The following is a 25075-nucleotide window of genomic DNA, read 5'->3' as shown; positions in this document are numbered from 1 at the left end:
CTCAACCCCCTGCAATGCAGGAATTCTGCCCACAGGTGTCTCTGGTTATCATTTATTACTCCTATGATCCCTGCTTAGAAAGCCCAATAAAAAGTTACTGAAATAAAAATAAATAAATAATAAAGGAAATGAAGGTTTTGCAGATGTGTCAGTGGATAGCTGTTCAATGCTGCGCCAAACCATAGTTTAATGTGATGCGCACAAAATGGAACAAGGCTTGGCAAGCGATGGGTTTGTGCACTCCTCTTTCCTCTCCCCCCGCATGGCTAAGAGGGAGATGTTTGGAATTTTCATTTTCCAGATTTGTTTAGTACAGCATGTTTCATCTGAACTAACTGACTGGTTAGTAATGATGATTTGTTTGAATCAAGCCAACTTGAAGCCATGGTTGAAGTTCCCATTGACTCCTGTGGGTGATTTCCCCCAAATTCATATAGCCAATAAAGGCTGCACAAACCAGTTTGGAACCATAGCAGGAATTGTGTCACATTAGGTAGCTCCTTTATCGAAGCAGTTTACAGGAAGTTATAATAGACATTCTAAGAGAAAGCAACAGACAAATAGGTCTTCCATCATCTATTATATGTAAACAGGTGTATGTGATAACTTTTCTAAATACAGTGGTACCTCAGGTTACACACGCTTCAGGTTACAGACTCCACTAACCCAGAAATCGTGCTTCAGGTTAAGAACTTTGCTTCAGGATGAGAACAAAATGGTGCTCCGGCGCCGCCGCAGGAGGCCCCATTAGCTAAAGTGGTGCTTCAGGTTAAGAACAGTTTCAGGTTAAGAACAGACCCCCGGAACGAATTAAGTACTTAACCCGAGGTACCACTGCAACAGCTTTGTGACTTTCTTGCAGAGTTAATAACAGCTCTTCATACTTACAGCCAGCAATTGTTTATAAATGATAATATATTGACTAAATAACTACAGCTGAAAGGAAAATGGCTGTAAATACAACTCCATCCTTTCATTTCTTGAATGAACACTGGTTCATTGGTAACCATGGCCAGCTCTAAGCAATAGAGGTTAGAAACAGTTTTGCAAACTGCTGTATGGGGTTAACCATGGTTAGCAAATCACCAGTGCAGATGGTTCACTCTGAAAAGGAGAAGGTGGCTGAGATTTGCATGAGAAGCAAAAAGCTGTATAGTAGTCCTCATACTTCCACTTGTATAAGAACTTGCACAAGTTGTTCTTTTCTTGCACAATGCTCTAGGAGGCAGAAGATGACTTTTGCATGTAACAAGGCACGTTTGGCTCCAACCCAGTGAGCGAGAGCTATGCAAGAATGTGTTTAATGTTCTTGTGCAGTTCCTATTCACTTCAGGGAGCTTTGCCCAGGATAAATTCCCATTGGATTGCACCAGTTGATAAGGTGCAGTTGTAAGTGAGTGACGATGTAAATAATATTTCTTTTCATAAACTTCCTCATCTTAATTATGGCCTTGTGATATTTAACCACTGGTCTCAATCCCTTGTAGTAAACAAAGTGTGGCAGGATTTTTTCCCTGTGGTATCAAACGATATTTGTGCTGCCATCTGTCTTTGTTTATGTGCAAGGTTTATGTGCACACATGGTTGATTTATTTTATTTTTTGCAGTAATTTTAGTTATAGGAATGATGCTTTTTGGCCTAATGAAGCGTTTGGTTCCCCTCGCCACCAGTCAAACGATATACAAATGTCGCACTGCATAAAGCTTAATGATTTTTCTCAGTCACATCTTCATCATCCAGCTTTTGACTCACTCTTGTTTGATGAAACTTTGCAATTTTCCTAGGCTAATCTTGCCCAACTCCTGAGTGATTCTCGGGATCGAAATAAGCATCTGGGAGATGAAATCAAAGAACTTGAGCAGAGGCTGGGAGAAGTCCAAGGGGACAACAAGGTATTGTACAAGTTGCATTTGAAAGTAAAAAGGTTATAGCTTTTGAAGTAATCTAGTCTCTCATTCAATTTGCATAACCACAACCAAAGACAGTTTTGCCTGCAGTTTTCCAGATTGTGATCTATTGCTATTTAAATTGGAAATATCCAAAAAGAATTGATAACATCTATGCAACTTTTGTACTGTGCCTTCCATAGTGCTGTGTATGTGTTTGTGGTAGTTGCTCAGTATTCAAAACTCATAAATCCCAGAATAAAAATAGCAGTCCCTTATATTACAAAAGGGTTTCAATATATTATATAATTATTATGCCACTTTTCTCGCAAAAGTGACCCAAAGCAACCTACAAAAACAATAAAACTAGTGTGAAAAAAGCAACCAATAAAAATTAAAAACACAACTATACAGATAGACAACCCTTCCCCACTAACAGAGGTCACAAATACTTGAAACTCTTCAAATTAAGGGCCAAAAGCCCAGGTTAAAAGGAAAATGTTTGCTGTACTTGAGCTTTGATACTTTAAGGTAGACCCTTCACATTTTGGTTTGTATTACGTTTCAGGAGGTCTTAAAACTTCTTCAAAAAGGCATTACATTTCCCCCCTAGAGTTTTATCTGTTGACTCTCTAACAACTCATATCCGATTTGTAATCAAGTTCTTAATTGGCAGTTTTTCCTACCCTAGTACTGCGTAGAATTCTCCCTCTTCAAACGCCTGTTTCCTTTTGCAGAATATCATTTTATAGTTGGAGAATTCAAACAGCAGAGCTGATACTTTCGTATATGATATGATTCTGTTTCAAAGATTAAATGAGGAAAATATTAAAATGCAGTTGGTTCTGAGTGTCACAAACATTTCTGATGATACCTGAGATAGGGTAAGTGGGCTTCCCTGGTTTGTTGTTTTCCTTCTCTCTTGAATGTAAGAAGCACCGGCTCCTGGCTCCATCTAAAGCTAATCTAAGAATTGTAAAGTGGATGAGGCCTTAAACTCCCGCACCTGCTCCATTAATCCCCTACTGCAATTTGCAAAATAACTTTCTATATATTGTGATTTAAAAGCCAAATATTTAGAAGCTTGACATACACTTTATACTGCTGTTTTGAGTTAATCATCGCTGGCTTTCATAGTTTTAATTAGTGTTTCATAATAAATTATCACTAGGAGAGGCAGATCACTTTCTGTTGTGATTTAGTATTTTCTTTTACTAGAAAATTAGTATTTTCAGTAAGTGCAGGCACCATTTTAAAAGGTCCATTATATCAGGAGTACATTCACATTTTGCTGCTTAAAAAGACAGATGGGAGGGTTCAAATATATACATATATATTACTTTTTTATTTTAAAACATTGCCTGCTAATCACCACTTTATAAATTCATTCCTAAATTTAGCAGTTTATATGGAACATTACTCGTAATTCTGGCACTTGGTATTAAACAAATGCCACTTGTCGGTGTTAACTAATATATATGAACTCAAATGCATTTAATAATCGTAGCTTTATCCATGTGCAAAGCGTTGAAAACCAGGATTTAATAGTGCAATCCAGAAAGTGCAAGATTAAGGAAAACAGGATTTTAAAGCAGAGCAGCAGCCTTCATGGCTGGACTGACCGGGGCTGATGGGAATTGTAATCTGGAATAGCTGGGGAAAAGGCTTCACAAGTGCATAGGCAACATAAAGTTCAACAGTTTAATACAGTGGTGCCTCGCAAGACGAAAAGAATCCGTTCCGCGATTCTCTTCGTCTAGCGGTTTTTTTCGTCTTGCGAAGCAAGCCCATTAGCGGCTAAGCGGATTAGTGCTATTAGCGATTTAGCGGCTTAGTGGCTATTAAAGGCTTAGCGGCTAAGCTGTTAAAAGGCTATTAATGGCTTAGCGGCTTTGAAAATGGGGGGGGGGAAGCGGGGGAAAATTGGCGAGACTCATAGGGAAATTCGTCTTGCGAAGCGCCTCCGAAACGGAAAACCCTTTCGTCTAGCGGGTTTTTCGTCTTGCGAGGCATTCGTCTTGCGGGGCACCGCTGTACTCAAGTAGGGAAAGAGGTGAACATTGCTTCCAATCTGACCTGCAGAGGCTTCCCATCTACCCCCCCTGCCATGTTCCCTGAAGCACTGTCTTTTAATTATATTACACTGTCTCATCTCCTTCACATCCATGTGATCAGAGTAGAGGTTTGGCAGAGTTCTCAGCTTCAGGGTCCTATGCCAGGAAAGCAAATATAAGGCATATGGGACAAAGTATCTGAAGTGTCTAAAGAGGAGACCCTGGTCAAATTATTGTGTTGATGCTGAGAAGGAGAAATGTAAAGAGCCCCTTGTTTCTCAATCTGCATGGAAGAATGTTGCTGCTGAGCTTTTAGGCCTTGTTGTTGTTTAGTCGTTTAATTGCATCCAACTCTTCGTGACCCCATGGACCAGAGCACGCCAGGCACTCCTGTCTTCCACTGCCTCCCGCAGTTTGGTCAAACTCATGCTGATAGCTTCGAGAACACTGTCCAACCATCTCGTCCTCTGTTGTCCCCTTCTCCTTGTGCCCTCCATCTTTCCCAACATCAGGGTCTTTTCCAGGGAGTCTTCTCTTCTCATGAGGTGGCCAAAGTATTGGAGCCTCAGCTTCACGATCTGTCCTTCCAGTGAGCACTCAGGGCTGATTTCCTTAAGAATGGATAGGTTTGATCTTCTTGCAGTCCATGGGACTCTCAAGAGTCTCCTCCAGCACCATAATTCAAAAGCATCAATTCTTTGGCGATCAGCCTTCTTTGTGGTCCAGCTCTCACTTCCATACATCACTACTGGGAAAACCAGTTTTAACTATACGGACCTTTGTCAGCAAGGTGATATCTCACCTTTTAAGATGCTGTCTAGGCCTTAGTTCAAAATACCATCCTGTTTAAAATTCTTTGCTGCCATATATATTCCCAACATTATATGAAAGATTAGAGCCAGTAGCCTGGTTCACACTTGGCGAGACACTCTGGTTTGATTTTGGTTTGTTATAACTGGTTTGAACAAAGCACAGTTTCTCATATTCAGTCTAGCAAGAAACCAGTTTGTACCAAACTGCAATAGGAAGATTTAAACTTCCTCCCCTCTTGCATAAAGAAGGATGGTACAAGATTGAGGCAGTTGCTTATCTCTGTGAGTTGTTTGAGGATAAAATTGCTTGTCTCTACTGGGACCTCAGCTCCATTGTTATAGCAGATGAATTGCAAGAAGGGTCCAGATCACTGTCTAGTCTAGTTGTGTTTGATGTGAACAAGGTAGTTGGTTTGATCTGGGACACCACGTGCTCTTGATCTTTGCCCACTACGGCTGAATAAAGCTAGTAAGGAAGGGATGACTGGCTGGGCCAGGGAGGTGATGAATTTCTCCTTGCAGGGGGATGAGGTGCCTGTCTACCTAAAGGAGCCAGTGGTAAGACCATAAGAAACCCTTGCAGAATTAAGAAAACCTAAATAACAGCAGATTGCTAGTGACCCTTCTTGAGTTCTTGAGCACTTGATTGTGGGCAGATCCCAGCTTTCTTGGAAAACTGATTTTCTAGATCCATTTCAATCAGGGTTTAGGCCTCATTTTGTTGGATGACTGTTTTCAGAGCGTAGTGCCTGGGCAGTCTTATTTACCCCCATGTGGGGTGCCACAAGAATCCATTTTATCCCCCATGCTGCTTAACATCTACATGACACTGCTGAGTGACATCATCAGGAGTTTTGCTGTGTATTGTGAGCAATATGTGTGGCAAAGGATGTGGTAAACCAACGTCTGGCCTCAGGAGTGAGCCAACAAACTGAAGCTTATTCCAGATCAGACTGAGGCACTGTTGGTGGGTTGTTTCCTAGACCACATGGGCAGGGCAGGGCCTGCTTTGAATGGGAGCTTACACGCCCTCTGAAGGTGCAGGTGCATAGCTTACGAGTACTTCTGGATTCACTACTATTGCAGTGGTGCAAAGTGCCTTTAATCATTCATTCATTCATTCATTCAGTCATTCATTCTATTCGTATGGTGCTTTTCTGCACAGAAAAAAATTACACTCAATACAGCTTGCAACAAAGAAAACAGGAATAAATTTCAAACAAACACTACAAAAACAATTTCGTAATGACAGCAAAACAATAACGTAATAACAATTTCACAATAACATCACCAAACGATAGCAAAAATAATAATATACAAACAACCACATTTGAATACTATCAATATAGCAAGATTGTATAAACGGCGTACATCATCCTTTAGCAAAAATAACAAGGGAGGTTCATAGTTTCACCTTATTCCTCCCAGGATGTTGCTGGTGGCCCAGCTATGCCCCTATCTGGACAGAGAGAGCCTCACTTCTGTTGTTTATGCTCTGTAATCTCTAGTTAGATTATTGGAATATGTTATACATGGAGTTGCCTTTGAAGACAGTTTGGAAACAGCAGCCGGTGCAGAATTCAGTGGCCAGGTTGCTGAATGGGACAATGCGGCAGAAATCCATTGGCAATTAGTTACTGAAGTCAATTCAAAGTGTTGATTTTGACCTATAAATACTCAAGGACTTTATACCATAAGGACCACCACACTCCTCGAGAACCAACCCTGAACTTGTGTTTGTCATCTGATGCCCTTCTCCTTCTCCAAAGAAAGTGTGGAAGTTGGTAACATGAGAATGGTGTTCTCAGTGGTAACTTCGTGCTTGTGAATTGCTTTCCCATGGAGGTATGCCTGACTCACCGTTATTTATTTTTAGGACCCAGGAGAAAACATTTTTATTCACTTAGGCTTTAGAGCCTTAATTTAGAGGGTATTGGGTCTATCCATGGCCTCCTTTTTGCTCATCTTTTTAGTGAGGTAGGTTGAGTTAGATCTGCCCTTTTATATGTATTACGGATGGGCATCTTAGGTTCCTATTACTGTTTTTATATTTAGTTTTAATGTTGCTTCTGTTTTTTTGTGAAAAAAGCATCAAATAAATAATACAACAACAACAATAGGAAACCACTGTTTCCCAATAGGTCTGAACAAGATTACTGCTTTAGCTTACAGTGGCTAAATTTATCATAGGCCTGCTGTGCAGCACTTTTATAGAATTAAAAGAAACATGCAATGTTCAGTAATGAATTGCTTTCTGTGGTGGTAGTTTTAATATTTGCCAGTATCTCACATGTACAAGATTTGTGCACATTCGTTTTTCTCTGCAGAGTGTTCTGTTTAGAAATTCTTTCAAACTGAGAGTCCCAGCATGAGTTAAAACCTTGTTTGTTTACACTGGCATTAATCCTCAAGCTGAAACACAGTGATGCCCCATTTGCATTCATGGATTCAACTCCAAGGATTGTAGCTAGGAGCTGGGTTTGCACATCACAGTAAGCCATAAACCATGGCTTACTGTGCATGAGTGAAGAATATCCACTTTGCTCCTCCCCACTCCATGATCTGCAGCCAACAAACCACAAACTGTAGCCAAGTTTTGTTCTTGTCTGACTGTACTGCTGATTGTAGTTTGTTGGAGCAAAAGAAATTACAGTCCCTGGTTTGGATGTCTAAGGTAGGGATCATTTACTCCCAGCATACTAGCAGAGAGGAGACAAAAAGCCCAGATAGAAGTGTTCACAGCAAACCATAGTTATGTGCAAGCTGGGATGCATCTTGTTCTTTCTTTTCTGAACTATGTATAAGAACCCAAAGCCAGTAAACTTCAGAGGGGAAAGCAGTGTGGTCTTATGTCTTGGCACAGATCTTTTTATTTATTTACATGTTTATAGACAGGAGGACAAATGGATGAGAAACAGCTGTCAGCATCGGCAGTGCTGGCCCGAGGCAAAACCCACAAAGCTTTTAGACTTCCACAACCTCTGAATACTTGAGCGCTTCGAGCTTGTATAAAACTGCCTGTTTTATTTTCACCTTTAGCTTTTGCTATCTAATCTTAATTCATTTATTTGAGGCCTTGCAGACGAGAAAGTAAAAGGCTTTATTCTTTGTGATGAAATCTGATGTCAGTAGTGTGAAATCCCAGGGAGGGATAGCCTTTTGACTGCTTAAAATAATGATCAATGTGCTTCTTTCCTGGGTTGGAAGGGCACACACAGGCTCCAAAAAGTAAAAGAATATAAAAGAAAAAAATCTGCTTCAGTGGAGGCCAGATAGCTGCCTGAGCAGATGGGAGGCTACTGCCACCAATCTTCACACTCAGGGGAACTTGTTGAGGACCACAAAACAGGGTGCTAAGGTGGTAGAACTGGGCCAGTTGCAGATTCACTGGATCCTATGCCATCCCATTGCCAGATGAATGCCCAGTTTGGACCCCTCTCCTGTGCCAGCCTGAAGTTTCTAGATCACGGGTGTCAAACACAAGGTCCGCGGGCCGAATCCGGCCCGCCAGACCTCGTCATGTGGCCCATGTAGCCGTGTAGCCCCAGCCCGCTATTAGAAGCCCAGTCGCTTCCCACCCGCCCATCGAACAGGCTGCAAACGCGACGGCGCATGCGCGCGACGAATCCTCCCGCTAACTCCAATATCATAAAGGAGATCGCTTACCCTAGCGGCCTTTTTTGAACATGCGCGACGTCGGGCGTGCAACGCGCATGCGCAGGCGGGGAAGGATTGGGGGGAAAGCCCCGCCGTCGCCGCCTCTGCGCTTGCGCGCTTAAGTGAGCTTCCAGGGAAAGGAGGCGGAGGTCGCGTGCGCGCTGCCTTCCCCACGCGTGCGTAATAGCTGGCAACCTGTTAGCGCCCGGCCCGTGGCGCCCATCTGCCGTTGCTGTGGCAGCCGAGGGGCCCTGCGGGAGGCCCTGGCTGCGAGGTCTGCCGAAGGGACGGAGCCTTCCAGGAACACGAGCGGCAGCTCGGCCGCTTTCTCCTCATCGTCGCCTTCCCCCTCCCCGCCGCAGCCGCTCACGCTGCTGGTGATGCAGCCCTGCGGCGGGGACGGGGAGGCGGTGGGCGCCTTGCTGCAGCCCCAGGTGGTGCGGCAGCTGCAGCCACCATCGCGGGGGGCCTCGGAGGCACCCTCAGGCCTCATGGTCTTCTACGAGCTGGGCCCGGCGGCGGGGGGCGACGGAGGCGACAGTGCCGGCAGCCCCGGCGGAGGCCTGGAGGATCTGGACGACGAGGAGGAGGGCGGGGCCCAGTTGGGAGGAGGAGGCAGCGGCTGCAAGAGCTGCACCTACAAAGGCTGCAGCGAGACCACCACGCAAGTGGCCAAGCAGCGCAAGCCCTGGATGTGCAAGAGGCACCGCAACAAGATGTGCAAGGACAAGTACAAGCGCAAGAAGAGCGACCAGGCCTTGGGGGGCGGTGGAAGTGGCGGAGGTGGAGCTGATGCAGAGGGAAGGCAATTTCAGGAGAGATGGGAAAGTGATAATAGAGTGGACACATAGTCCTACAGATACAACCGGCCCTTTGAGGGTGACCAAACTGCTGATGCGGCCCCCGATGAATTTGAGTTTGACACCCCTGTTCTAGATGATGGCCGTGTTGTACCTCCGCTGTCAGACTTGCTGGGAATTGCAAGTGTTCTGTATGTGAGCTTCCTGTGGACCTCTGGTTGGCCACTGTGTGAGTAGGTTCCTGGACTAGATGGGCTGTTGGCCTGATACATCAGGCTCTTCTTATGTTCTTACGAGGGAAGGCATTTTAAAACGTGTTCCTTGAACCATTGGGTTCAGCAAAGCGAGCCCCGCTGCGCTGGCAGATTGTTAATTTTGTTGGCGTATTAGACAAAAGCACTGTAATAATAATTAAAGCATGCACACTCCCCAAAGAATAATTTTGGTATCGTTTTGATAGTTGTGCTTCTATCTGTTCCAAAGTGAATGCCCAGATGGTCTCTGCCAGTGTCACCTCTGGCAAGAGATGAGCAAGCAGCTGCTTTTGCAGCCTGAAAAGATGCTTTATGGGTGAACTCTGCCTGGATGTGTGATTCATACAGTTGTTTTTCCCCAAGCAAACTGGGCCATAGGAGTGGGGGGAGGAGGGGAAAGACTTCAGTAGACAGATCTATCAATAGGAGCAGAGGCATGGTTTTTAAAGGGTTTGGGGGGATTTTAAGTTGTGCAGTTGCTTAAAAATACTTGATAATAACTAACTGAAAACTGAGTGAGGAATATGCTTTAGCCAATGACCTTTTTGGTTGTAGCCAAAAAACCCAAGTTCAAGTGGATTAAGTACAAAAGCAAATTAATTACATAATGTTCTTAAAAAAAACAACCTAGGTTTTTCATTTATTTGGTGCATCTCAAAAATGCTACAAAGCACCCAAAAACATTTTCTGGAAATCTGTTTGAAGAATTTGTAGCAGCAGTTAACAGAATTGTGGTGACACGCACACACTGCAGTTTGCAAGTTGAGTTCTAAGGCTGTTTATTTTTGTGACCGATCACAATCTCTTATCAAGCCTGACACACACCACCAGAACTGCTCCTGGATGCAGCTTGCCTGAGGTTTAAAGGTATCTTTGTTTCATGCCACCGCGGACAGAATGTGCCTTTTGGACAATAAATGCAAAATACTAAAGAAATAAAAGTGTTTCCACTATTTCTGGGCTAGCAGATAGGAAAATCTGGAGTTTTCTGGAAGAACTGCTCAATAGTTCTGAGTCATCCGCAGTGAAGTATTATTTTGAGTAGGAGTGGCAGATTGGTTTTAGGGAGTGTGTTGTTCCTTGCGTTGTGAAGCAATTCTGGAAACATTAAATAATTTATTGTGCTTTAATACAAGAGAACTGCATCTTAGTTTACTTCCCAGCTTCTTTTCTCTGCTTCTAGACACATCTCTTCACTTCTGATGATTTTGTTTTTTCCTCTTCCCCATCTCTTAAAGGAGCCTTACCTTCACGGCGAGAGAAAAGGATAAACAGCTTACTGGGGGAAAGCTTAGAAGGGTTCCCCTTTTAACTAGGATTTAAAACCACATTTTAACATTGGCTTTTTTTTATCTCGATCCATTTGGAGCCCTACCCCAAAAAGTTTTCATTATCTGCAGTTAAGATGGGCATTCACTTGAGGAAGGTGAAATGTTGAGGGTGGGGATTGCAGAATTCCATGGTTGACTCCTAACATCACCTTTGAAGTTAGAAGGCAGCCAGCATTGTATCTGCACCAGAGCATAGCTCCTATCTTTTGTGTTCTTTCTTCTTCACAGTTTCTTCTAATTTTAAGCAAAGATTTGCTTTAGATGTACCCATTCCAGCTTGGGTCCCCTGAAAGCTACCCAGCAGCAAAATTTTACAGAGCAGGAAATAATAATTACCTGCCCTTCACCCTAAGGTCCTAGAGCAGGTTACAGCATTATAACGCAATATTAAATTCAGTTTGAAACAACTTACAATCGCAAAAATAAGGTGGGTTCCAAAATATATACATCTCAAGTGTCAAAAGCCAGAGGTGCATTTTCAGCATTCATCAGGAATTGTATACTAAAGTTGCTTAGGGGCTTTCACAGTTTAGGGGCTTTCACAGAGAATGCCAGCCCCCTAATCCTGAGCCTCTTGAGGGTGGAATAACTAGTAAGAGAGCACTCTTTGCTGATCTCATAACCCGAGAGGGTTTGTAAGGAAGGAGGTCGTCTTTCAGATATTTGGGGCCTGAGTCATTTAGGGCTTTAAGCACGAACATGAACACTTTGATTTGGGCCCAGAAACAAACTGGCAACCAGTGCAGCTGTTTTAAAATGGGTTATGTGATACCTAAATGGAACCCCAGCCCCTAATCTTGCTGCTGTTTTTATGGACCGGTTGAAGTTTCCGAGTTATCTTCAAGGACAGCTCCACGTAGAGCACATTGCAACAATCCAATCTGGAAGTTACTAGAGCATGGATTACAGCAACCAAAAGGGGCCGCTTCTTAGATGTGAGAACCTGGGCGCGCATAACACCCTTTGTCTTTTCAGGATTCAGCTTCAGTTTATTGGCCAACAGTCAAAGCATCAGCGCCTCCAAGCACTGGTCTAAAACCTCTCCTGATTCAGATGAAACACAGAGAGAGTGAGACCTCTCCCAATAAATGTCATCCAAACAGTCTACAAAGACAGTGCATGTGAGTGCATTACACTACTCCAGTCCAGATGTACCGTATTTTTCACTCTATAAGACACACTTTTTCCCTCCTAAAAAGGGGAAATGTGTGTGCGTCGTATGGAGCGAATGCAGGCTGCGTGGCTATCCCAGAAGCCAGAACAGTGAGAGGGATCGCTGTTCTAGCTTCTGGATTAGCTGTGCGAAGTGTCTTCAGGGCATGGGGAGCCTTCATCCCTCTGCCCTGAGGAGGCTTCACGCGGCTATCCCTGGCTTAAGGGACAGAGGGGCTGCCCTCAGTCCCTTCCCCCACCTCTCGGAAAAGCCCACAAGAGCCCTGCTCCCTTTAAAGAGTGTGCGACTCTTGCTAGCCTTTGCGGGAGGTGGGGGAAGAGACAGAGGGCAGCCCCTCAGTCCCTTCTCCCACCTCTCGGAAAAGCCCGCAAGAGCCGCGGGGGGGGGGGCTGCCCTTCTCCCTCCTTGGGGAAAAGCCTGCAAGCGCCGCACACACACTCCAAGTGTCTTGTGAAAGGGAGCACTGAGCAGAGCCTGGGATGCATACAGGTTCTCCTCATCGCTCCCTTTAAAGATTTTTTTTCTTGCATTCCCCCCTCTAAAAACTCGGTGCATCTTATGGTCAGGTGTGTCTTACGGAGCGAAAAATACAGTAACTAAGGCATGCAGGAATGTGGCTAGGCCTGTCCTATTTGGGGAAAGGTGCCGCTGGTTTTCCAGTCTAGGCTTAGCAAAGACTCTCCTGGCTACACCTGCCACCTTGGAAATCCAGGAGGAGCGTGGAATCCAAAATCCTGGTTTGTAGTTGCTTCGTTTGTATGTCGTTTCCCCACATACCTTACATTCAGTCTGTTCACAATCGTGCATAAGAGAAAGAACCAAAAACACAAATCATTATCCAGAATAGTTATGAACTCAGTTTTCTGAGTGTTGGTCCATAGCTGAAACAGCACTGTGCACGTTCAAGAAGGAAGTGTCATCAGGGCTGGAAGAGCCCCAAGGTTCGCACCAGTACAAAAAACTTAGGGGGGGGGACCCTAAGAGTAGGCTGTTGAATTGGGGGGTTGGAAGAACAACACCAGATCTGACCCACAAACTGCTAAAGAGATCACCTTACCAGAATTTCATCTGCAATAACAGCTACTTGTAAGGCTTCTGCTGTCAAATTAAAACTCAGGGGCTTGATTCTTTGACCACCAGCTTCTCTTAGTCCCCTTTCCAACCATCTTCCATTCATGTCTTTATTATTGGTAAAAATGTTTTTTAATAAATAAATAAATTGGTGCTTTAAAACATACACATAACATCTTCCTCCTCTTCCCCATTTTTGCTGGCTGGGAATGCGAAAACAGCCCAATTTGCCAAAATGAAAGCAACATGGGGGTCAATTCCTCATTGAGGTCTGCAAGTCAGTCACCCTGTGGAGCTTGTCAAATGAAGAATAGCAGCCACAGCAGCGTGGGCTTAATGGGGCTGAAGCAGAGGATCGCGGGTCATTTGCATCAGCAATATTTTAATTGGCCCATAGGTACTTAAGTGATTGGCATTCTGAAATTGCTTTAGGTAGCCTTAATATGTGATGCTCAATTTCAGAAGAGTGATCTTCTATTTCATGAAATATAATGATGTGCATTAATTCTGTAGCGCAGCTGCAAAATGTTAAGTCATGGGAGTTTTCACTGCAGATTTCTCATGCCTCTGCGTCAATTCTACAAATTGGACCACTGAGATGTAATTCTTTCTCTCTCCCAGCAATGCAGAATGTGGAGGGGGGAGGGTTGGAGTTAAATAGTTTCATCCACTATGGCCTCATCATTTTGTAGGTAACTTGCACACTTTATTTTCACTCCTCAAAACATTTTTGACGGTAGCTTTGAAAATGGTTGGCTCCGAATTGAGTTCATGCCAGTTTGAATACTTGCTATTGGAGATCACATAAACACTGGTGAAATATTTTGGTTTTTCATATTGGGCACATCTTGCCTAACATGGGCATTGATGAGGGTTTTTTTAACTGCAGTGGTATTTTAGAATTCTCATTGTAAATAAACAGATTGCTGTGTCTGAAGCACTGAACAAAGCTGTACAAAAGGCAATCCCAGGTTGAGGACTTCATTCACTGAAATTAGGTACTCAGTGGAACTTAGTTCTGAGTTAAGGGTAGCGGGTGGTGCTGTGGTCTAAATCACTAAGCCTCTTGGGCTTGCCGATCGGAAGGTCGGCAGTTCGAATGCGCGTAGCGGATAGAGCTCCTCTGTTGCTCTGTCCCAGCTCCTGCCAACCTAGCAGTTCACAAGCATACCAATGCGAGTAGATAAATAGGTACCGCTGTGCAAGAAAGGTAAACATTTCCATTCTCTGGCACTTGTCATGGTGTCCCGTTGTGCCAGAAGCTGTCTGTGGACAAATGCCAGTTCCCTCAGCCTGAAGCGAGAGAACTGTCCAGGGGTCCTTTACCTTTATATTTTAGGCTGCAGGTATTTTTTTAAAATAGTAGTATGGATAGATTATTGCTACTACTGATAGGGAAGTTCAAGAAAATAATTAAATGTTCTAGATATGTGCTTAATTGTTATTCTCATAATTGTCCTCCAGCTAAAACTGAAAGAAAGCCTGAGGGCTATTTGAGACATAACACACTGACAAACACGTAAGTGTCTTAAGTGTGTTCTAGATTCAGGTAGGTAGCCATGTTGGTCTGACGCAGTCGATATATATATAAATGTCCAGTAGCACTTTAGAGACCAACTAAGTTTGTTCTTGGTATAAGCTTTCGTGTGCATGCACTGAAAAAGAAGTCACCAGACCCTTATATATAGTGGGAGGGTGGGGTGGGATTTTTCTCAGGAGGGTAACAGGAGATGGGTGATTGACTCAGTGGGTATGGTCTAAGTGTGTGTAAGTGCAGGGAGGGGCACATGGACAAGAATTGCCTTAATCAGGGGAGGGGAATCTATCCCTTCAGGTGATGCTAAATTACAACTCCCCATCATTCCTGAGATGATGGCTGGGGCTGATGGGAATTGTTGTTTAGAAACATCTGGAGAGCTGCAGGTCTGGCCTAACCCTCAAACTGAATCCATTCTCCCCAAGTGCTTTACTTGAAGTCAGGCTTGCTTCTGTTATCGTAACCCACCCAAGGGGAAAATGGGGTGCGGGCAGGTAAGATTTGAATAGGGAAGTTGTAAGTGGTGAGAAGATTGCCCCTCACATGTGCACACATTTGTTGTAAAACAGGACTCACAGATATCTGTATCATATATTTATATATCCTGTTCTTCTGTTGATGTACTCACATAACCTAATAGCACAATTAAAAGAAAGTCCAATAATAAAAATAAGTACTTAAACAAAAACAATATTACACATGCTTCATACATATTGGAGACTGATTTGGATTTAAACATACTGCTACGCTTCCACTACAACAGTGAGAAAAAGGGACATTTAGGGGCAAAACTGAGAGTAGTTCATGCATGAATGTGCATTGATTCATCACAGCAGAACATAAGAACTGTCACAGTGTAAAAAGGATTAAAGCTATTCCTTCGGTCTGTGATTGATACTCTGCACATGGAAGCCATTGCTTGATGTTGCCTAATGGGACAGACTTAACCACCTAGCAGTCGTCTTTGCATGGAAGATGAACAGGTGAGCATACTCCTTCAGTGCACCATATGGTAATGTATAAGGCTGTACCTGCGTACACCTGATTTGCATCTGGGTTCTTCCATTTGAGGTGAGATAACTGCACCCAGGCCTCCACACATCACCTTAAGTGTGTAGTACAGAGATATGCAATGCTCACTTACTCTTCTACCAACCATAGAGGATAGCTGGCCACAGAAATGTGTCTGATGGCATATATGGGTATCACACAAGTCAAGAGCCCATTTGGGGGGCCTATGATTGGCTACAACTACCATTGTTGGTGGTAAACCTAGGTTTATCTCTGTATATGTGTGTGGCAATCACACAGGGTCCCTGGGCATTTGACGGTCTATTGATCCCTGTGCCACCACTGTGATTGCTTCCCCGCTGCCACCAACCCGTTTCTCTCGGGTACACACGGAGTCCAGACAGTTGTTATCCCACCTCTGCCACCACTTTTGTGGAGATCACGCAGGGTCCCCTGACGTTTGACAGTCTATTGACCCCTGTGCCACCACTGTGATTGCTTCCTCGCTGCCACCAACCCGTTTCTCTCAGGTACACATCGAGTCCAGACAGTTGTTAACATTAAAACAAATAATCAAGTTTATTTTATAAGCATGAACAAGTTTATGGTTTCAGATAATTTTTCTTGTCAGTTTCTTATCCTTAGTTTCTATACCGGCCTATACCTTCCTAATAACTTCTAACTGATTATCCCAAATGTCTATCTGACTCCTCCTAACAGTTTCACTCACTCTCTCACATCAAAACTAGACCAACCCACAGACTTATCCTCCCTCTTCCTTCTCCAACTCCCAACTGACTTCCCAACAACTCCAACTCTTAACTCTAAATTCTCCCCTTGGGTTCCCACTGGCCAATCACTTCACACCCATTTAACCATTTCCTTATGACCCACCTAGGAGGGCAAACGCCACAATGTGGAACATCCCTTATGCTGCCTTCATTAATCTTCATTAAACTCCCTTAATTCAAGCACTAACTTGCTGGTGTTTCTTTCAGCTCCTTAGGATGACAATAGCTAAACAAAGACTCGGAGATGAGGAGGTTGGAGCACGCCACTTCGCACCACATGAACGTGAAGACCTTGTCCAGCAATTGGAGAAAGCTCGAGAACAAGTACTTACCAATGAGCATGGCTTATAATTGTACATCTATTCCTGGTACCTCCAGAATATAGTTTTGGATCTTGAGTTGCTTGTAGAGCAGAAGTAAAGACATACACAGTGGTACCTCGGGTTAAGTACTTAATTCGTTCCGGAGGTCCGTTCTTAACCTGAAACTGTTCTTATCCTGAAGCACCACTTTAGCTAATGGGGCCTCCTGCTGCCGCTGCACCGCCAGAGCACGATTTCTGTTCTTATTCTGAAGCAAAGTTCTTAACCTGAAGCACTATTTCTGCGTTAGCAGAGTCTGTAACCTGAAACGTATGTAACCTGAAGCATATGTAACCCGAGGTACCACTGTAAAGAGACATTCTGTATCAGGCCAGACATCATATCTTCTGATATCCAGTTACCTTACAGCATTTAATTGGATGCTACCCAGAAGCCCACAAGCAAAGCATGAAATCCAAAATCCTCTCCAAATTCCTAAGGGAATTTGTCTAGTTCCTTTCTAATGGCCATCGCTACACCTGGGCTTTGAATTTCATAAATGTGTTGTGTGAAGAAGTATGTTCTTTTGGGACATAATCCAGTTTTAATAGTTAAAAAGGTATGGGGGGGGGGAATGCTGCCTAAATTCCCCTCTGCCTATTGCTTCTCCTCAGCCAGACTCCCTACCATAAGGAGAGATGTAATTTGGTTATTAGGGACACGGGTGGCGCTGTGGGTTAAACCACAGAGCCTAGGGCTTGCCGATCAGAAGGTCGGCGGTTCAAATCCCCGCAATGGGGTGAGCTCCCGTTGCTTGGTCCCTGCTCCTGCCAACCTAGCAGTTGAAAAGCACGAAGTGCAAGTAGGTAAATAGATACCGCTCCGGCGGGAAGGTAAACGGTGTTTCCGTGCGCTGCTCTGGTTCGTCAGAAGCGGCTTAGTCATGCTGGCCACATGATCAGCTGTACGCCGGCTCCCTCGGCCAATAAAGCGAGATGAGCGCCACAACCCCAGAGTCGTCCGCGACCGGACCTAATGGTCAGGGGTCCCTTTACCTTTAATTTGGTTATTAACTTCTCTTTTTTAAAGCTTTGCTTGCAGAAACAGGTTATTTTGCACATAGGTTAATATAATATTCAACAGAATACAGTGATGCATTTGAGTTCTGGTTTTTTGTCAGATTGAGACTCTGCAACATGATCTTCAAGCATCGTTGGATGAACTACAGGATGTAAAAGAGGAGCGCTCTTCTTACCAAGATAAGTCTGACAGATTAAACCAGGAGCTTAACCATGTTCTTGGAGGACATGTAAACCGCATTATCGATATTGATGCTCTTTGTATGGAGAACAGGTGAGTTTGTTTAGAAATTGTTATAACTTATCGGGAGAATGGGCCACATAGCATTCACAAGGGTCACCTCAAAACCTAAGTCATTGCTAGTATTTTGCAGTTCTCAATTTTAGTTTAAAAGCAATAAGATACTCCAGAAGACTTTGGAGCCAATTTTTTTTTAAAATAAAGCCAGTAACATAACATCAAGTATAAGAAGCTGTTAAATACTATCACTATTTCTTAAAAAGCCCCACCCAGCTGTTTAATTACAGTGGTACCTCAGGTTAAGTACTTAATTCGTTCCAGAGGTCCGTACTTAACCTGAAACTGTTCTTAACCTGAAGCACCACTTTAGCTAATGGGGCCTCCTGCTGCTGCCGTGCCGCCGGAGCACGATTTCTGTTCTCATCCTGAAGCAAAGTTCTTAACCTGAAGTACTATTTCTGGGTTAGCGGAGTCTGTAACCTGAAGCGTATGTAACCTGAAGCGTATGTAACCCGAGGTACCACTGTATGTGGAAAAGGTATATGATAGAATAGTGTGGCAATACTTTCAGGTTCTACAATACGGAGTTAGGCGCGAAGTTTATCTCAAGGATTAAACTGATTGTCACTAATCTGACTCCTTCAATTTGGGTCAATAAAACAAGGCTAGAGAAATACAGACTCCAGTGAGGTACCCGACAGAGTTGTCCACTGTCACCAATTTTATTCAATATTAAATTTTAAGGGGTTGGTCTAGCTGGTGGCAAGACCATCATGAACTGAGCCAGGACTCTGGTGGGCTTGTTTTATAATGGGCTTAGCAAGGGATGGGTGAATCCTTCAGTTGACCATTGCAGCTTGAGTCCCCTCATTTTTTGAGCTGCTAATTTGTTCCAAGTTCAAGATGTTGCTTTTAGCGCATAAAACTTTTTAAAGCTTGCAGCCAGTTTACTTGAATGATGACCTTCCCCCATGTATGTCCATTTGACTTCTTCACTCTGCAGAAGTGGCACATTTACAAGTGCCACACAATGTCCGCTCTGCACTTAGAAGGAATTGATCCTACACTCTGGAATTCCCTCCCCATTGATACTGTGCCCTATATTGTTTCCTTTGTCTGCTGAAAAACATTTTTAGGCAAGCCTACCCATCCGTGTAAACTTGACATATACTTGATCATGAGATTTTATTTTATTATGGTATTTTTTTAAGCTGCTGATTTTACTTACGCTTTGAAAATGTTTAGGTCAACTTAGGTAAATTTGGTTTTATTGATATTTTTAATGTATATTTTTTGTAAACCACTTAGAGATTGTTGATGCTTAACCAGTACATGAATTCTGCTAATTAATTAAATAAGCAAATTACAAACTTCAGCTCTTTCACGATCTCTGCATTACTTTCTGTTACCTTTTAAAATGGCTCAGTGGATAAACAGCTTCATGAAAGTAATATAGTCTGTTTTCTGACTTTCCAGATATCTTCATGAGAGATTAAAGCAAATTCAAGAAGAGGTCAACATTCTCAAATCAAATATTGTAAAGTATAAGGTAGATTTTGTTTTTGTGATATAATATGCAATCAGTTTCATTCATGTGTTTGTGGTGTGCACCTGTATTTGTTTTCCGTCTTGTTACCCATTCAGAGAGTTGATTAGAAAGTAGATTAATTCATTCACAAAAATACAGAGTGCCACACCTTTTCTGTGTTAATAGCAGAGGCTTGACAACCATATGTCAGGAGTGCTCTGATGGTGTTTCCTGCTTGGCAGGGGGTTGGACTCGATGGCCCTTGTGGTCTATTCCAACTCTATGATTCTATGATTCTAGAGACCTGCAGGGTGATTTTAGTACCTGTAATTGACCTATTTTCTTTTACATAAAGGTTTTCAACATTATACGTTCTGCTAGTATTGGAAGGCTTAATCACATACCCATAGTGATTAAAACATGTTTTATTTACTTGTTAGAAAAGATCTCAATTAGCTTTATCCCCCATGAGAATGCAATTGCTACAGAAGAAATTGCTGTAAAAGAATTCTGTACAATTCTTCAGCTGCCCAAATCTGTTTAGATTTTTTTCAACAATAAAACGATTTATCCAACATGTTCAGTTGAAAGCAACCATTAATATTGCTTATGTATTCTGAAAATGACACTTTTATTCATTGTTATTATTTAATTTATATGCCACTCTTCCTCCAAGGATCAAAGGGTAGTTTACAATATAAAAACACCAAAAATACTTTTTATTGTGATATAGTGGTATATTTATTTTAGACTAATATCTAAGATGTCTGAAATCTTTTCCTATGTACCTCTGTTTTCTACTTAAGTTGGGTGTGAATATGTAGCAAAATAATCTTCCATTTGGCGAAACCTTACATACAACATAGATGCTGTGTTAAGTGACTCTTTGCTGGTGGTTACATTTTTTAATAAATGTAACAATTTTTAAATAAACAATTTTTTAATAAATAAATAAATTTGGACAGTTTGAGGGACCAAAGTTTGATTTCTTATCCTCTCAGTCTAATCAAAAGTCACGTCAACATTTTCTACTAAAATTACATTTTTTATATAATAAAACAAATTACCATTCTTTGATTGCTGTTTGTTTTAGAATGCACTAGAAAGGAGGAAAAATTCCAAGTCTCACAGCAAGTCAAATAGCAGTGCACTAACTGGAGTCCTTTCTGCTAAGCAAGGTACTGCATTGGTTTTTGTCTTGCCTTTTCTCTCCGAAAACTAAGAACTGCTGTTCTGAGACTTCAGCAAAACAGCGAAGATTGTGTTCATGTATTCATGTTCTTGCTTTGAGATACTGCAATAACTTTGAGTGATACAATGAACACCCTCAAAAGTCACCATTTCTGTGAGGGAAGCTAAGAACTGCTGTTCCGGGGCTTCAATGAAAACAGATGAAGGGGTTTCAGTAATAATGAATAGAATTTGATTCTTTCCCCGCCCCCGATGTCTTTTGACGTGTCATTTCCAGGCTTCTATCTCCATAAAACTAAGTCAGTATTTCTTTTGTTTTGATTTTTCCAGTCCAAGAGCTGTTATCAGAGGATCATGGATGCAGCCTGCCAGCCACACCGCAGTCCATTTATGACCTTAAATCTTTGGCTACTGCTTTACTGGAGACAATCCATGAGAAAAACATGGTCATTCAGCATCAAAGGCAAACCAACAAGTAGGCACTTTCGCAGAAACAGAGAATTGCAGAGTTGTAAGGGATCCTGAGGTTCACCTATTCCAGTCCCCTCTGCAGTGCAAGAATATGCGGTTGTCCCATACAGGGTTTGAACTTTCAGCTGACTGAGTTCAAAATCTATTTTGCATTTCGTTTTAAAGGCTTTTATCTTGGGGTATAGCAAAAACGCCAAACAATGTGAATGTGGGTGTGCATCTTTATGGAATTGTAAAAACGTAAGAAATTGTAGTTATTTTGCCGTTAACCCAGTGCATCAGTTTTGAGAGATACATATTGCTGATATCACCAGCATTATTAGCACCATCCATGCGCATGGTGCTTTGCAAAGCACAAGAAGACAGTTCTGCACCCTAAGAAGCTTATGGTCTAAAATCCGACATAGAGAAACAGGAGGGACTCAGTGGCAGGGTTAATAAAGGAAAGAATATGCTCTTACAGTCATACCTTGTTTTGCGACTGGGATCCGTTCCAGAGCCCTGGATGCTAGATGAAAAGGATGCATGACAAAGTGCCGCTCTGCACATGCATGCGGAGTGGTTTGCGCTTCTGCGCATGTGCGAGAGGCAAACCCAGAAGTAATCCATTCCGGTACTTCTGGGTTTGCTGCGGACGTTCGCCGAAATGGCCGCTTGACTCAAAACGAGGTACCACTGTATTTCAATGGAAGTGCTTAGGTTTCGCCACTGGCTAAGTCAAGCGGGATGCTGAAACTTAAGTGGCTCTGACGCAGCAGAATGGTTTCATAATATGTTACCGAAACCCTTGATGTCACATTTTTAAAGTTACTCACAATTGTGGCTTAATAAACATGAACGTGCATTCCTTCTTTAAGGTGTACTGTAGCATTACAGATATATTTTCTTTCAAAATATTGATTTTTAAAAACACTTTTCTTTCAAATACACAATTTTTAAACTATAGGGGTTTAGTTTTTTACTCACGAGCTGCATTGGAACAATTTAGAAAGTGTAAAATCAAGTTGCAGTGAGGAGTACACATTAGCACAAGACGTATAGATTAGGTCAGGGCACACTGGAATTCACAAAAATTGAATTCCTCAAAACATGCTTAATTACAGTCACTGGTAAATACATATTGCAATAATACTACATATTCCTTGTTACAGTAGTTAAGTCAACTGCAGATTCCATAGGATTTGTTGATATGTAGACTGGATGTATGGTAACAAGATCAATGGATTTGAGGCAAATATGCAGGAAGCCATTCTGATTAATTATGAAGGAGAAGTGAACCCATTAATGTAGTCTGCAAATGTGCAGAATATAAGCAAGCCTTGAGATTGTACACCAATTTCAGGAGTGGGTGGATTGCATGGGCATGTCATACATATATTATTTCAGAATAATTTCTGATATATTGGAGACGTTTCTAACCTGATGTGAAAAAAATATATGTATTTCACATGAATTAATCTATACCATACGTTTAAATGTAAATTTGTGTATCATAAGCGGATGTCTTCTCTCACGACACTGAATATCACCTATCATTGGATATCACCCATCAAATATAAACAGGGCACATGCCCATCCATGGTGATATTACTATACTTTTAATTACATTTCATGGAACATTTTATCCTCATTTCAGAATCTTAGGCAATCGTGTAGCAGAACTGGAGAAAAAGTTGAGGACTTTAGAAGTATCTGGTTTGTGGAGTCTTCCAGGTAAGTCAGAATTCATAGTCGTACTTAATTTGGGGGTATCTGAACATAAGGACATTTTTAAACGTGTATTTCATAAGAAAGCTGCTGTTTACATTGGGAAATGCATTGTTTTCCTCATTTACTGCAGGGTTTGTTTTTTTAGTCTCTACAAGAAAAGTAATATGAAAATATTTTTACTGAACAAGAAATCTTTGTTTTCTTTCACACATAACAGTTAGATTTTTCTGAAATTGAAGCATTTTAAAGGTTCTTTGACAACATAATTAATGATGTGTTACATTTATCAATCACATCTTGCCACATAATTTTTCTGAACCTGTAGGCTTCTTAGACTTAAGGAGAAAAACTACCTGGGAATGCCACCAGGAGATTTCTCTATGTGAAAACTTTGTCCAAGGATAAGGGCCTTTTGGACACAGAACCCTTCAAACATGCAATTCTGTAGTAGTTTAGTTTCAGGAGAGCTGGGAGTTAGGATTTATTTTAATTTCTTTACCATGCAGATGTGCCTAAAGCATAGTAAGAACATGGGAAATGAAAGCTAAAACAATTCTAACAATGCAGTCCCCATCCATGTGCATTTAGAACTGAATCTCACTGGGTTGTGATGCTCAAAGTAGAGCCATTGTAATCAGTAGGCTTTTCTCACCGAAGTCCATTGATTTCAGTGGCTCTGCTCTGAGGGCGATTTGGTTGGACAAAGTCCATTGAGTTCAATGAGACTTATCTCCCCAGCAAGTATTTACAGACGGCAACCATTTGCGGGTCTGCTGACACACAGGTCCTTTTGGACCCGGAAGAGGGCAGAACGGGCCGGGTGTAACAGGGTGAGGTGGCTTATGGGCTCTTCACCGACTAGGCCTGTGCAACGTATTGATACAACACCCAGGACCAGTATGAGGGGCAGACCGCAATGGCAGCTTTAAAAAAGGTAAAGGTACCCCTGACAATTAGGTCCAGTCGTGACTGACTCTGGGGTTGCGGCGCTCATCTCGCTTTATTGGCCGAGGGAGCCGGCGTACAGCTTCCGGGTCATGTGGCCAGCATGACTAAGCCGCTTCTGGCGAACCAGAGCAGCGCACGGAAACGCGGTTTACCTTCCGGCCGGAGTGGTACCTATTTATCTACTTGCACTTTGAAGTGCTTTCGAACTGCTAGGTTGGCAGGAGCAGGGACCGAGCAATGGGAGCTCACCCCGTCGCGGGGATTCGAACCGCCGACCTTCTGATCAGCAAGTCCTAGGCTCTGTGGTTTAACCCACAGCGCCACCCGCGTCCCGGCAGTATATTGCGGATGAAACCAACACCGCTTTTGACTCCCTCTGTGATCAGCACCACTTTCAACATCAAGCCTCTAGCAGCAGAGGGACAGGAGCAGCAACGGTTTCACTCACGATATACTGCCAGGTGAAGCCACCATCGCAATCTGCCCCTCATACCGCAGAGGGAGGAGCAAGCTGTATCGTGCCCCCGCCAGGTGAGCAAGCCTTGATGCCCGAGAGGCATGCAGCTCACTCAGCTGGGGGACAGGAATAATAATAATAATAAATAAATAAATTTTATTTATACCCCGCCCTCCACAGCCAAGACCGGGCTCAGAGCGGCTAACACCAGGTATAAAAACAATTGATTAAAATACAACTTAAAAACAAGGTTAAAATACAACAGTGTGAGCTGAGGCAGTTTTCACCCCGCACCTTGTGTGCTGGGGCCAATGTAACTTGTTGTTTTAACATTGCGGTGTATCCCCAGATCCCGATGGCTGGCCCAGCCCTACCGCTAACATGCACAGGGGTGAGAAACGGAATCTTCACGCAAAATGGTTGCTGCCTGTATAGGATTGCAGCTTAAATCTATTATTTTAAAAGATACATTTTAATAACACAATTGAAATTTTATTAATAAAATTTGATCTGTCCCTCCTTTTATAATTTTATTCTACTTCAAACATATTCCTGAAATTCGCTTTACAAATTGTGCCTTCTTCTTAGGACAATGTATTTGCTATGCAGATCAACATTTTTATTTTTATTCTGTTGCAGTCTGGAGAGTGCTACATTGGCTGCCTCTAGCATAGCCAGTATAGGCTGCAGAATGTATATTGTCCATGGCACAAACTTTTTGATAAACTTTGCTGCATAGTATGCACATCCTTGAGAATTGTCATGTCTA

At 42.7% G+C, this 25075-nt stretch overlaps 1 protein-coding gene across 7 annotated transcripts in view; it reads left to right on the top strand.

Annotated features, from left to right (window-relative positions):
* The window catches only part of CCDC149 (coiled-coil domain containing 149), a 59248-nt gene that overhangs the window by 16655 nt on the left and 17518 nt on the right, over positions 1–25075 (top strand). For 5 of the 7 annotated variants that reach the window (XM_053402377.1, XM_053402372.1, XM_053402373.1 and 2 more), the window contains 7 exons: positions 1786–1893; positions 16587–16703; positions 17862–18034; positions 19478–19550; positions 20623–20707; positions 21051–21195; positions 22828–22904. In XM_053402377.1, the coding sequence (XP_053258352.1) occupies positions 1786–1893; positions 16587–16703; positions 17862–18034; positions 19478–19550; positions 20623–20707; positions 21051–21195; positions 22828–22904 (778 nt within the window). The remainder of the gene's footprint in view (positions 1–1785; positions 1894–16586; positions 16704–17861; positions 18035–19477; positions 19551–20622; positions 20708–21050; positions 21196–22827; positions 22905–25075) is intronic. The other 2 variants (XM_053402374.1, XM_053402379.1) reach the window with 1 other exon arrangement.

This window comes from Podarcis raffonei, chromosome 9 (genome assembly GCF_027172205.1).
Source record: "Podarcis raffonei isolate rPodRaf1 chromosome 9, rPodRaf1.pri, whole genome shotgun sequence".
NCBI classification, from domain to species: domain Eukaryota; kingdom Metazoa; phylum Chordata; class Lepidosauria; order Squamata; family Lacertidae; genus Podarcis; species Podarcis raffonei.
This window is presented reverse-complemented; position numbering and strand designations above follow the sequence as displayed.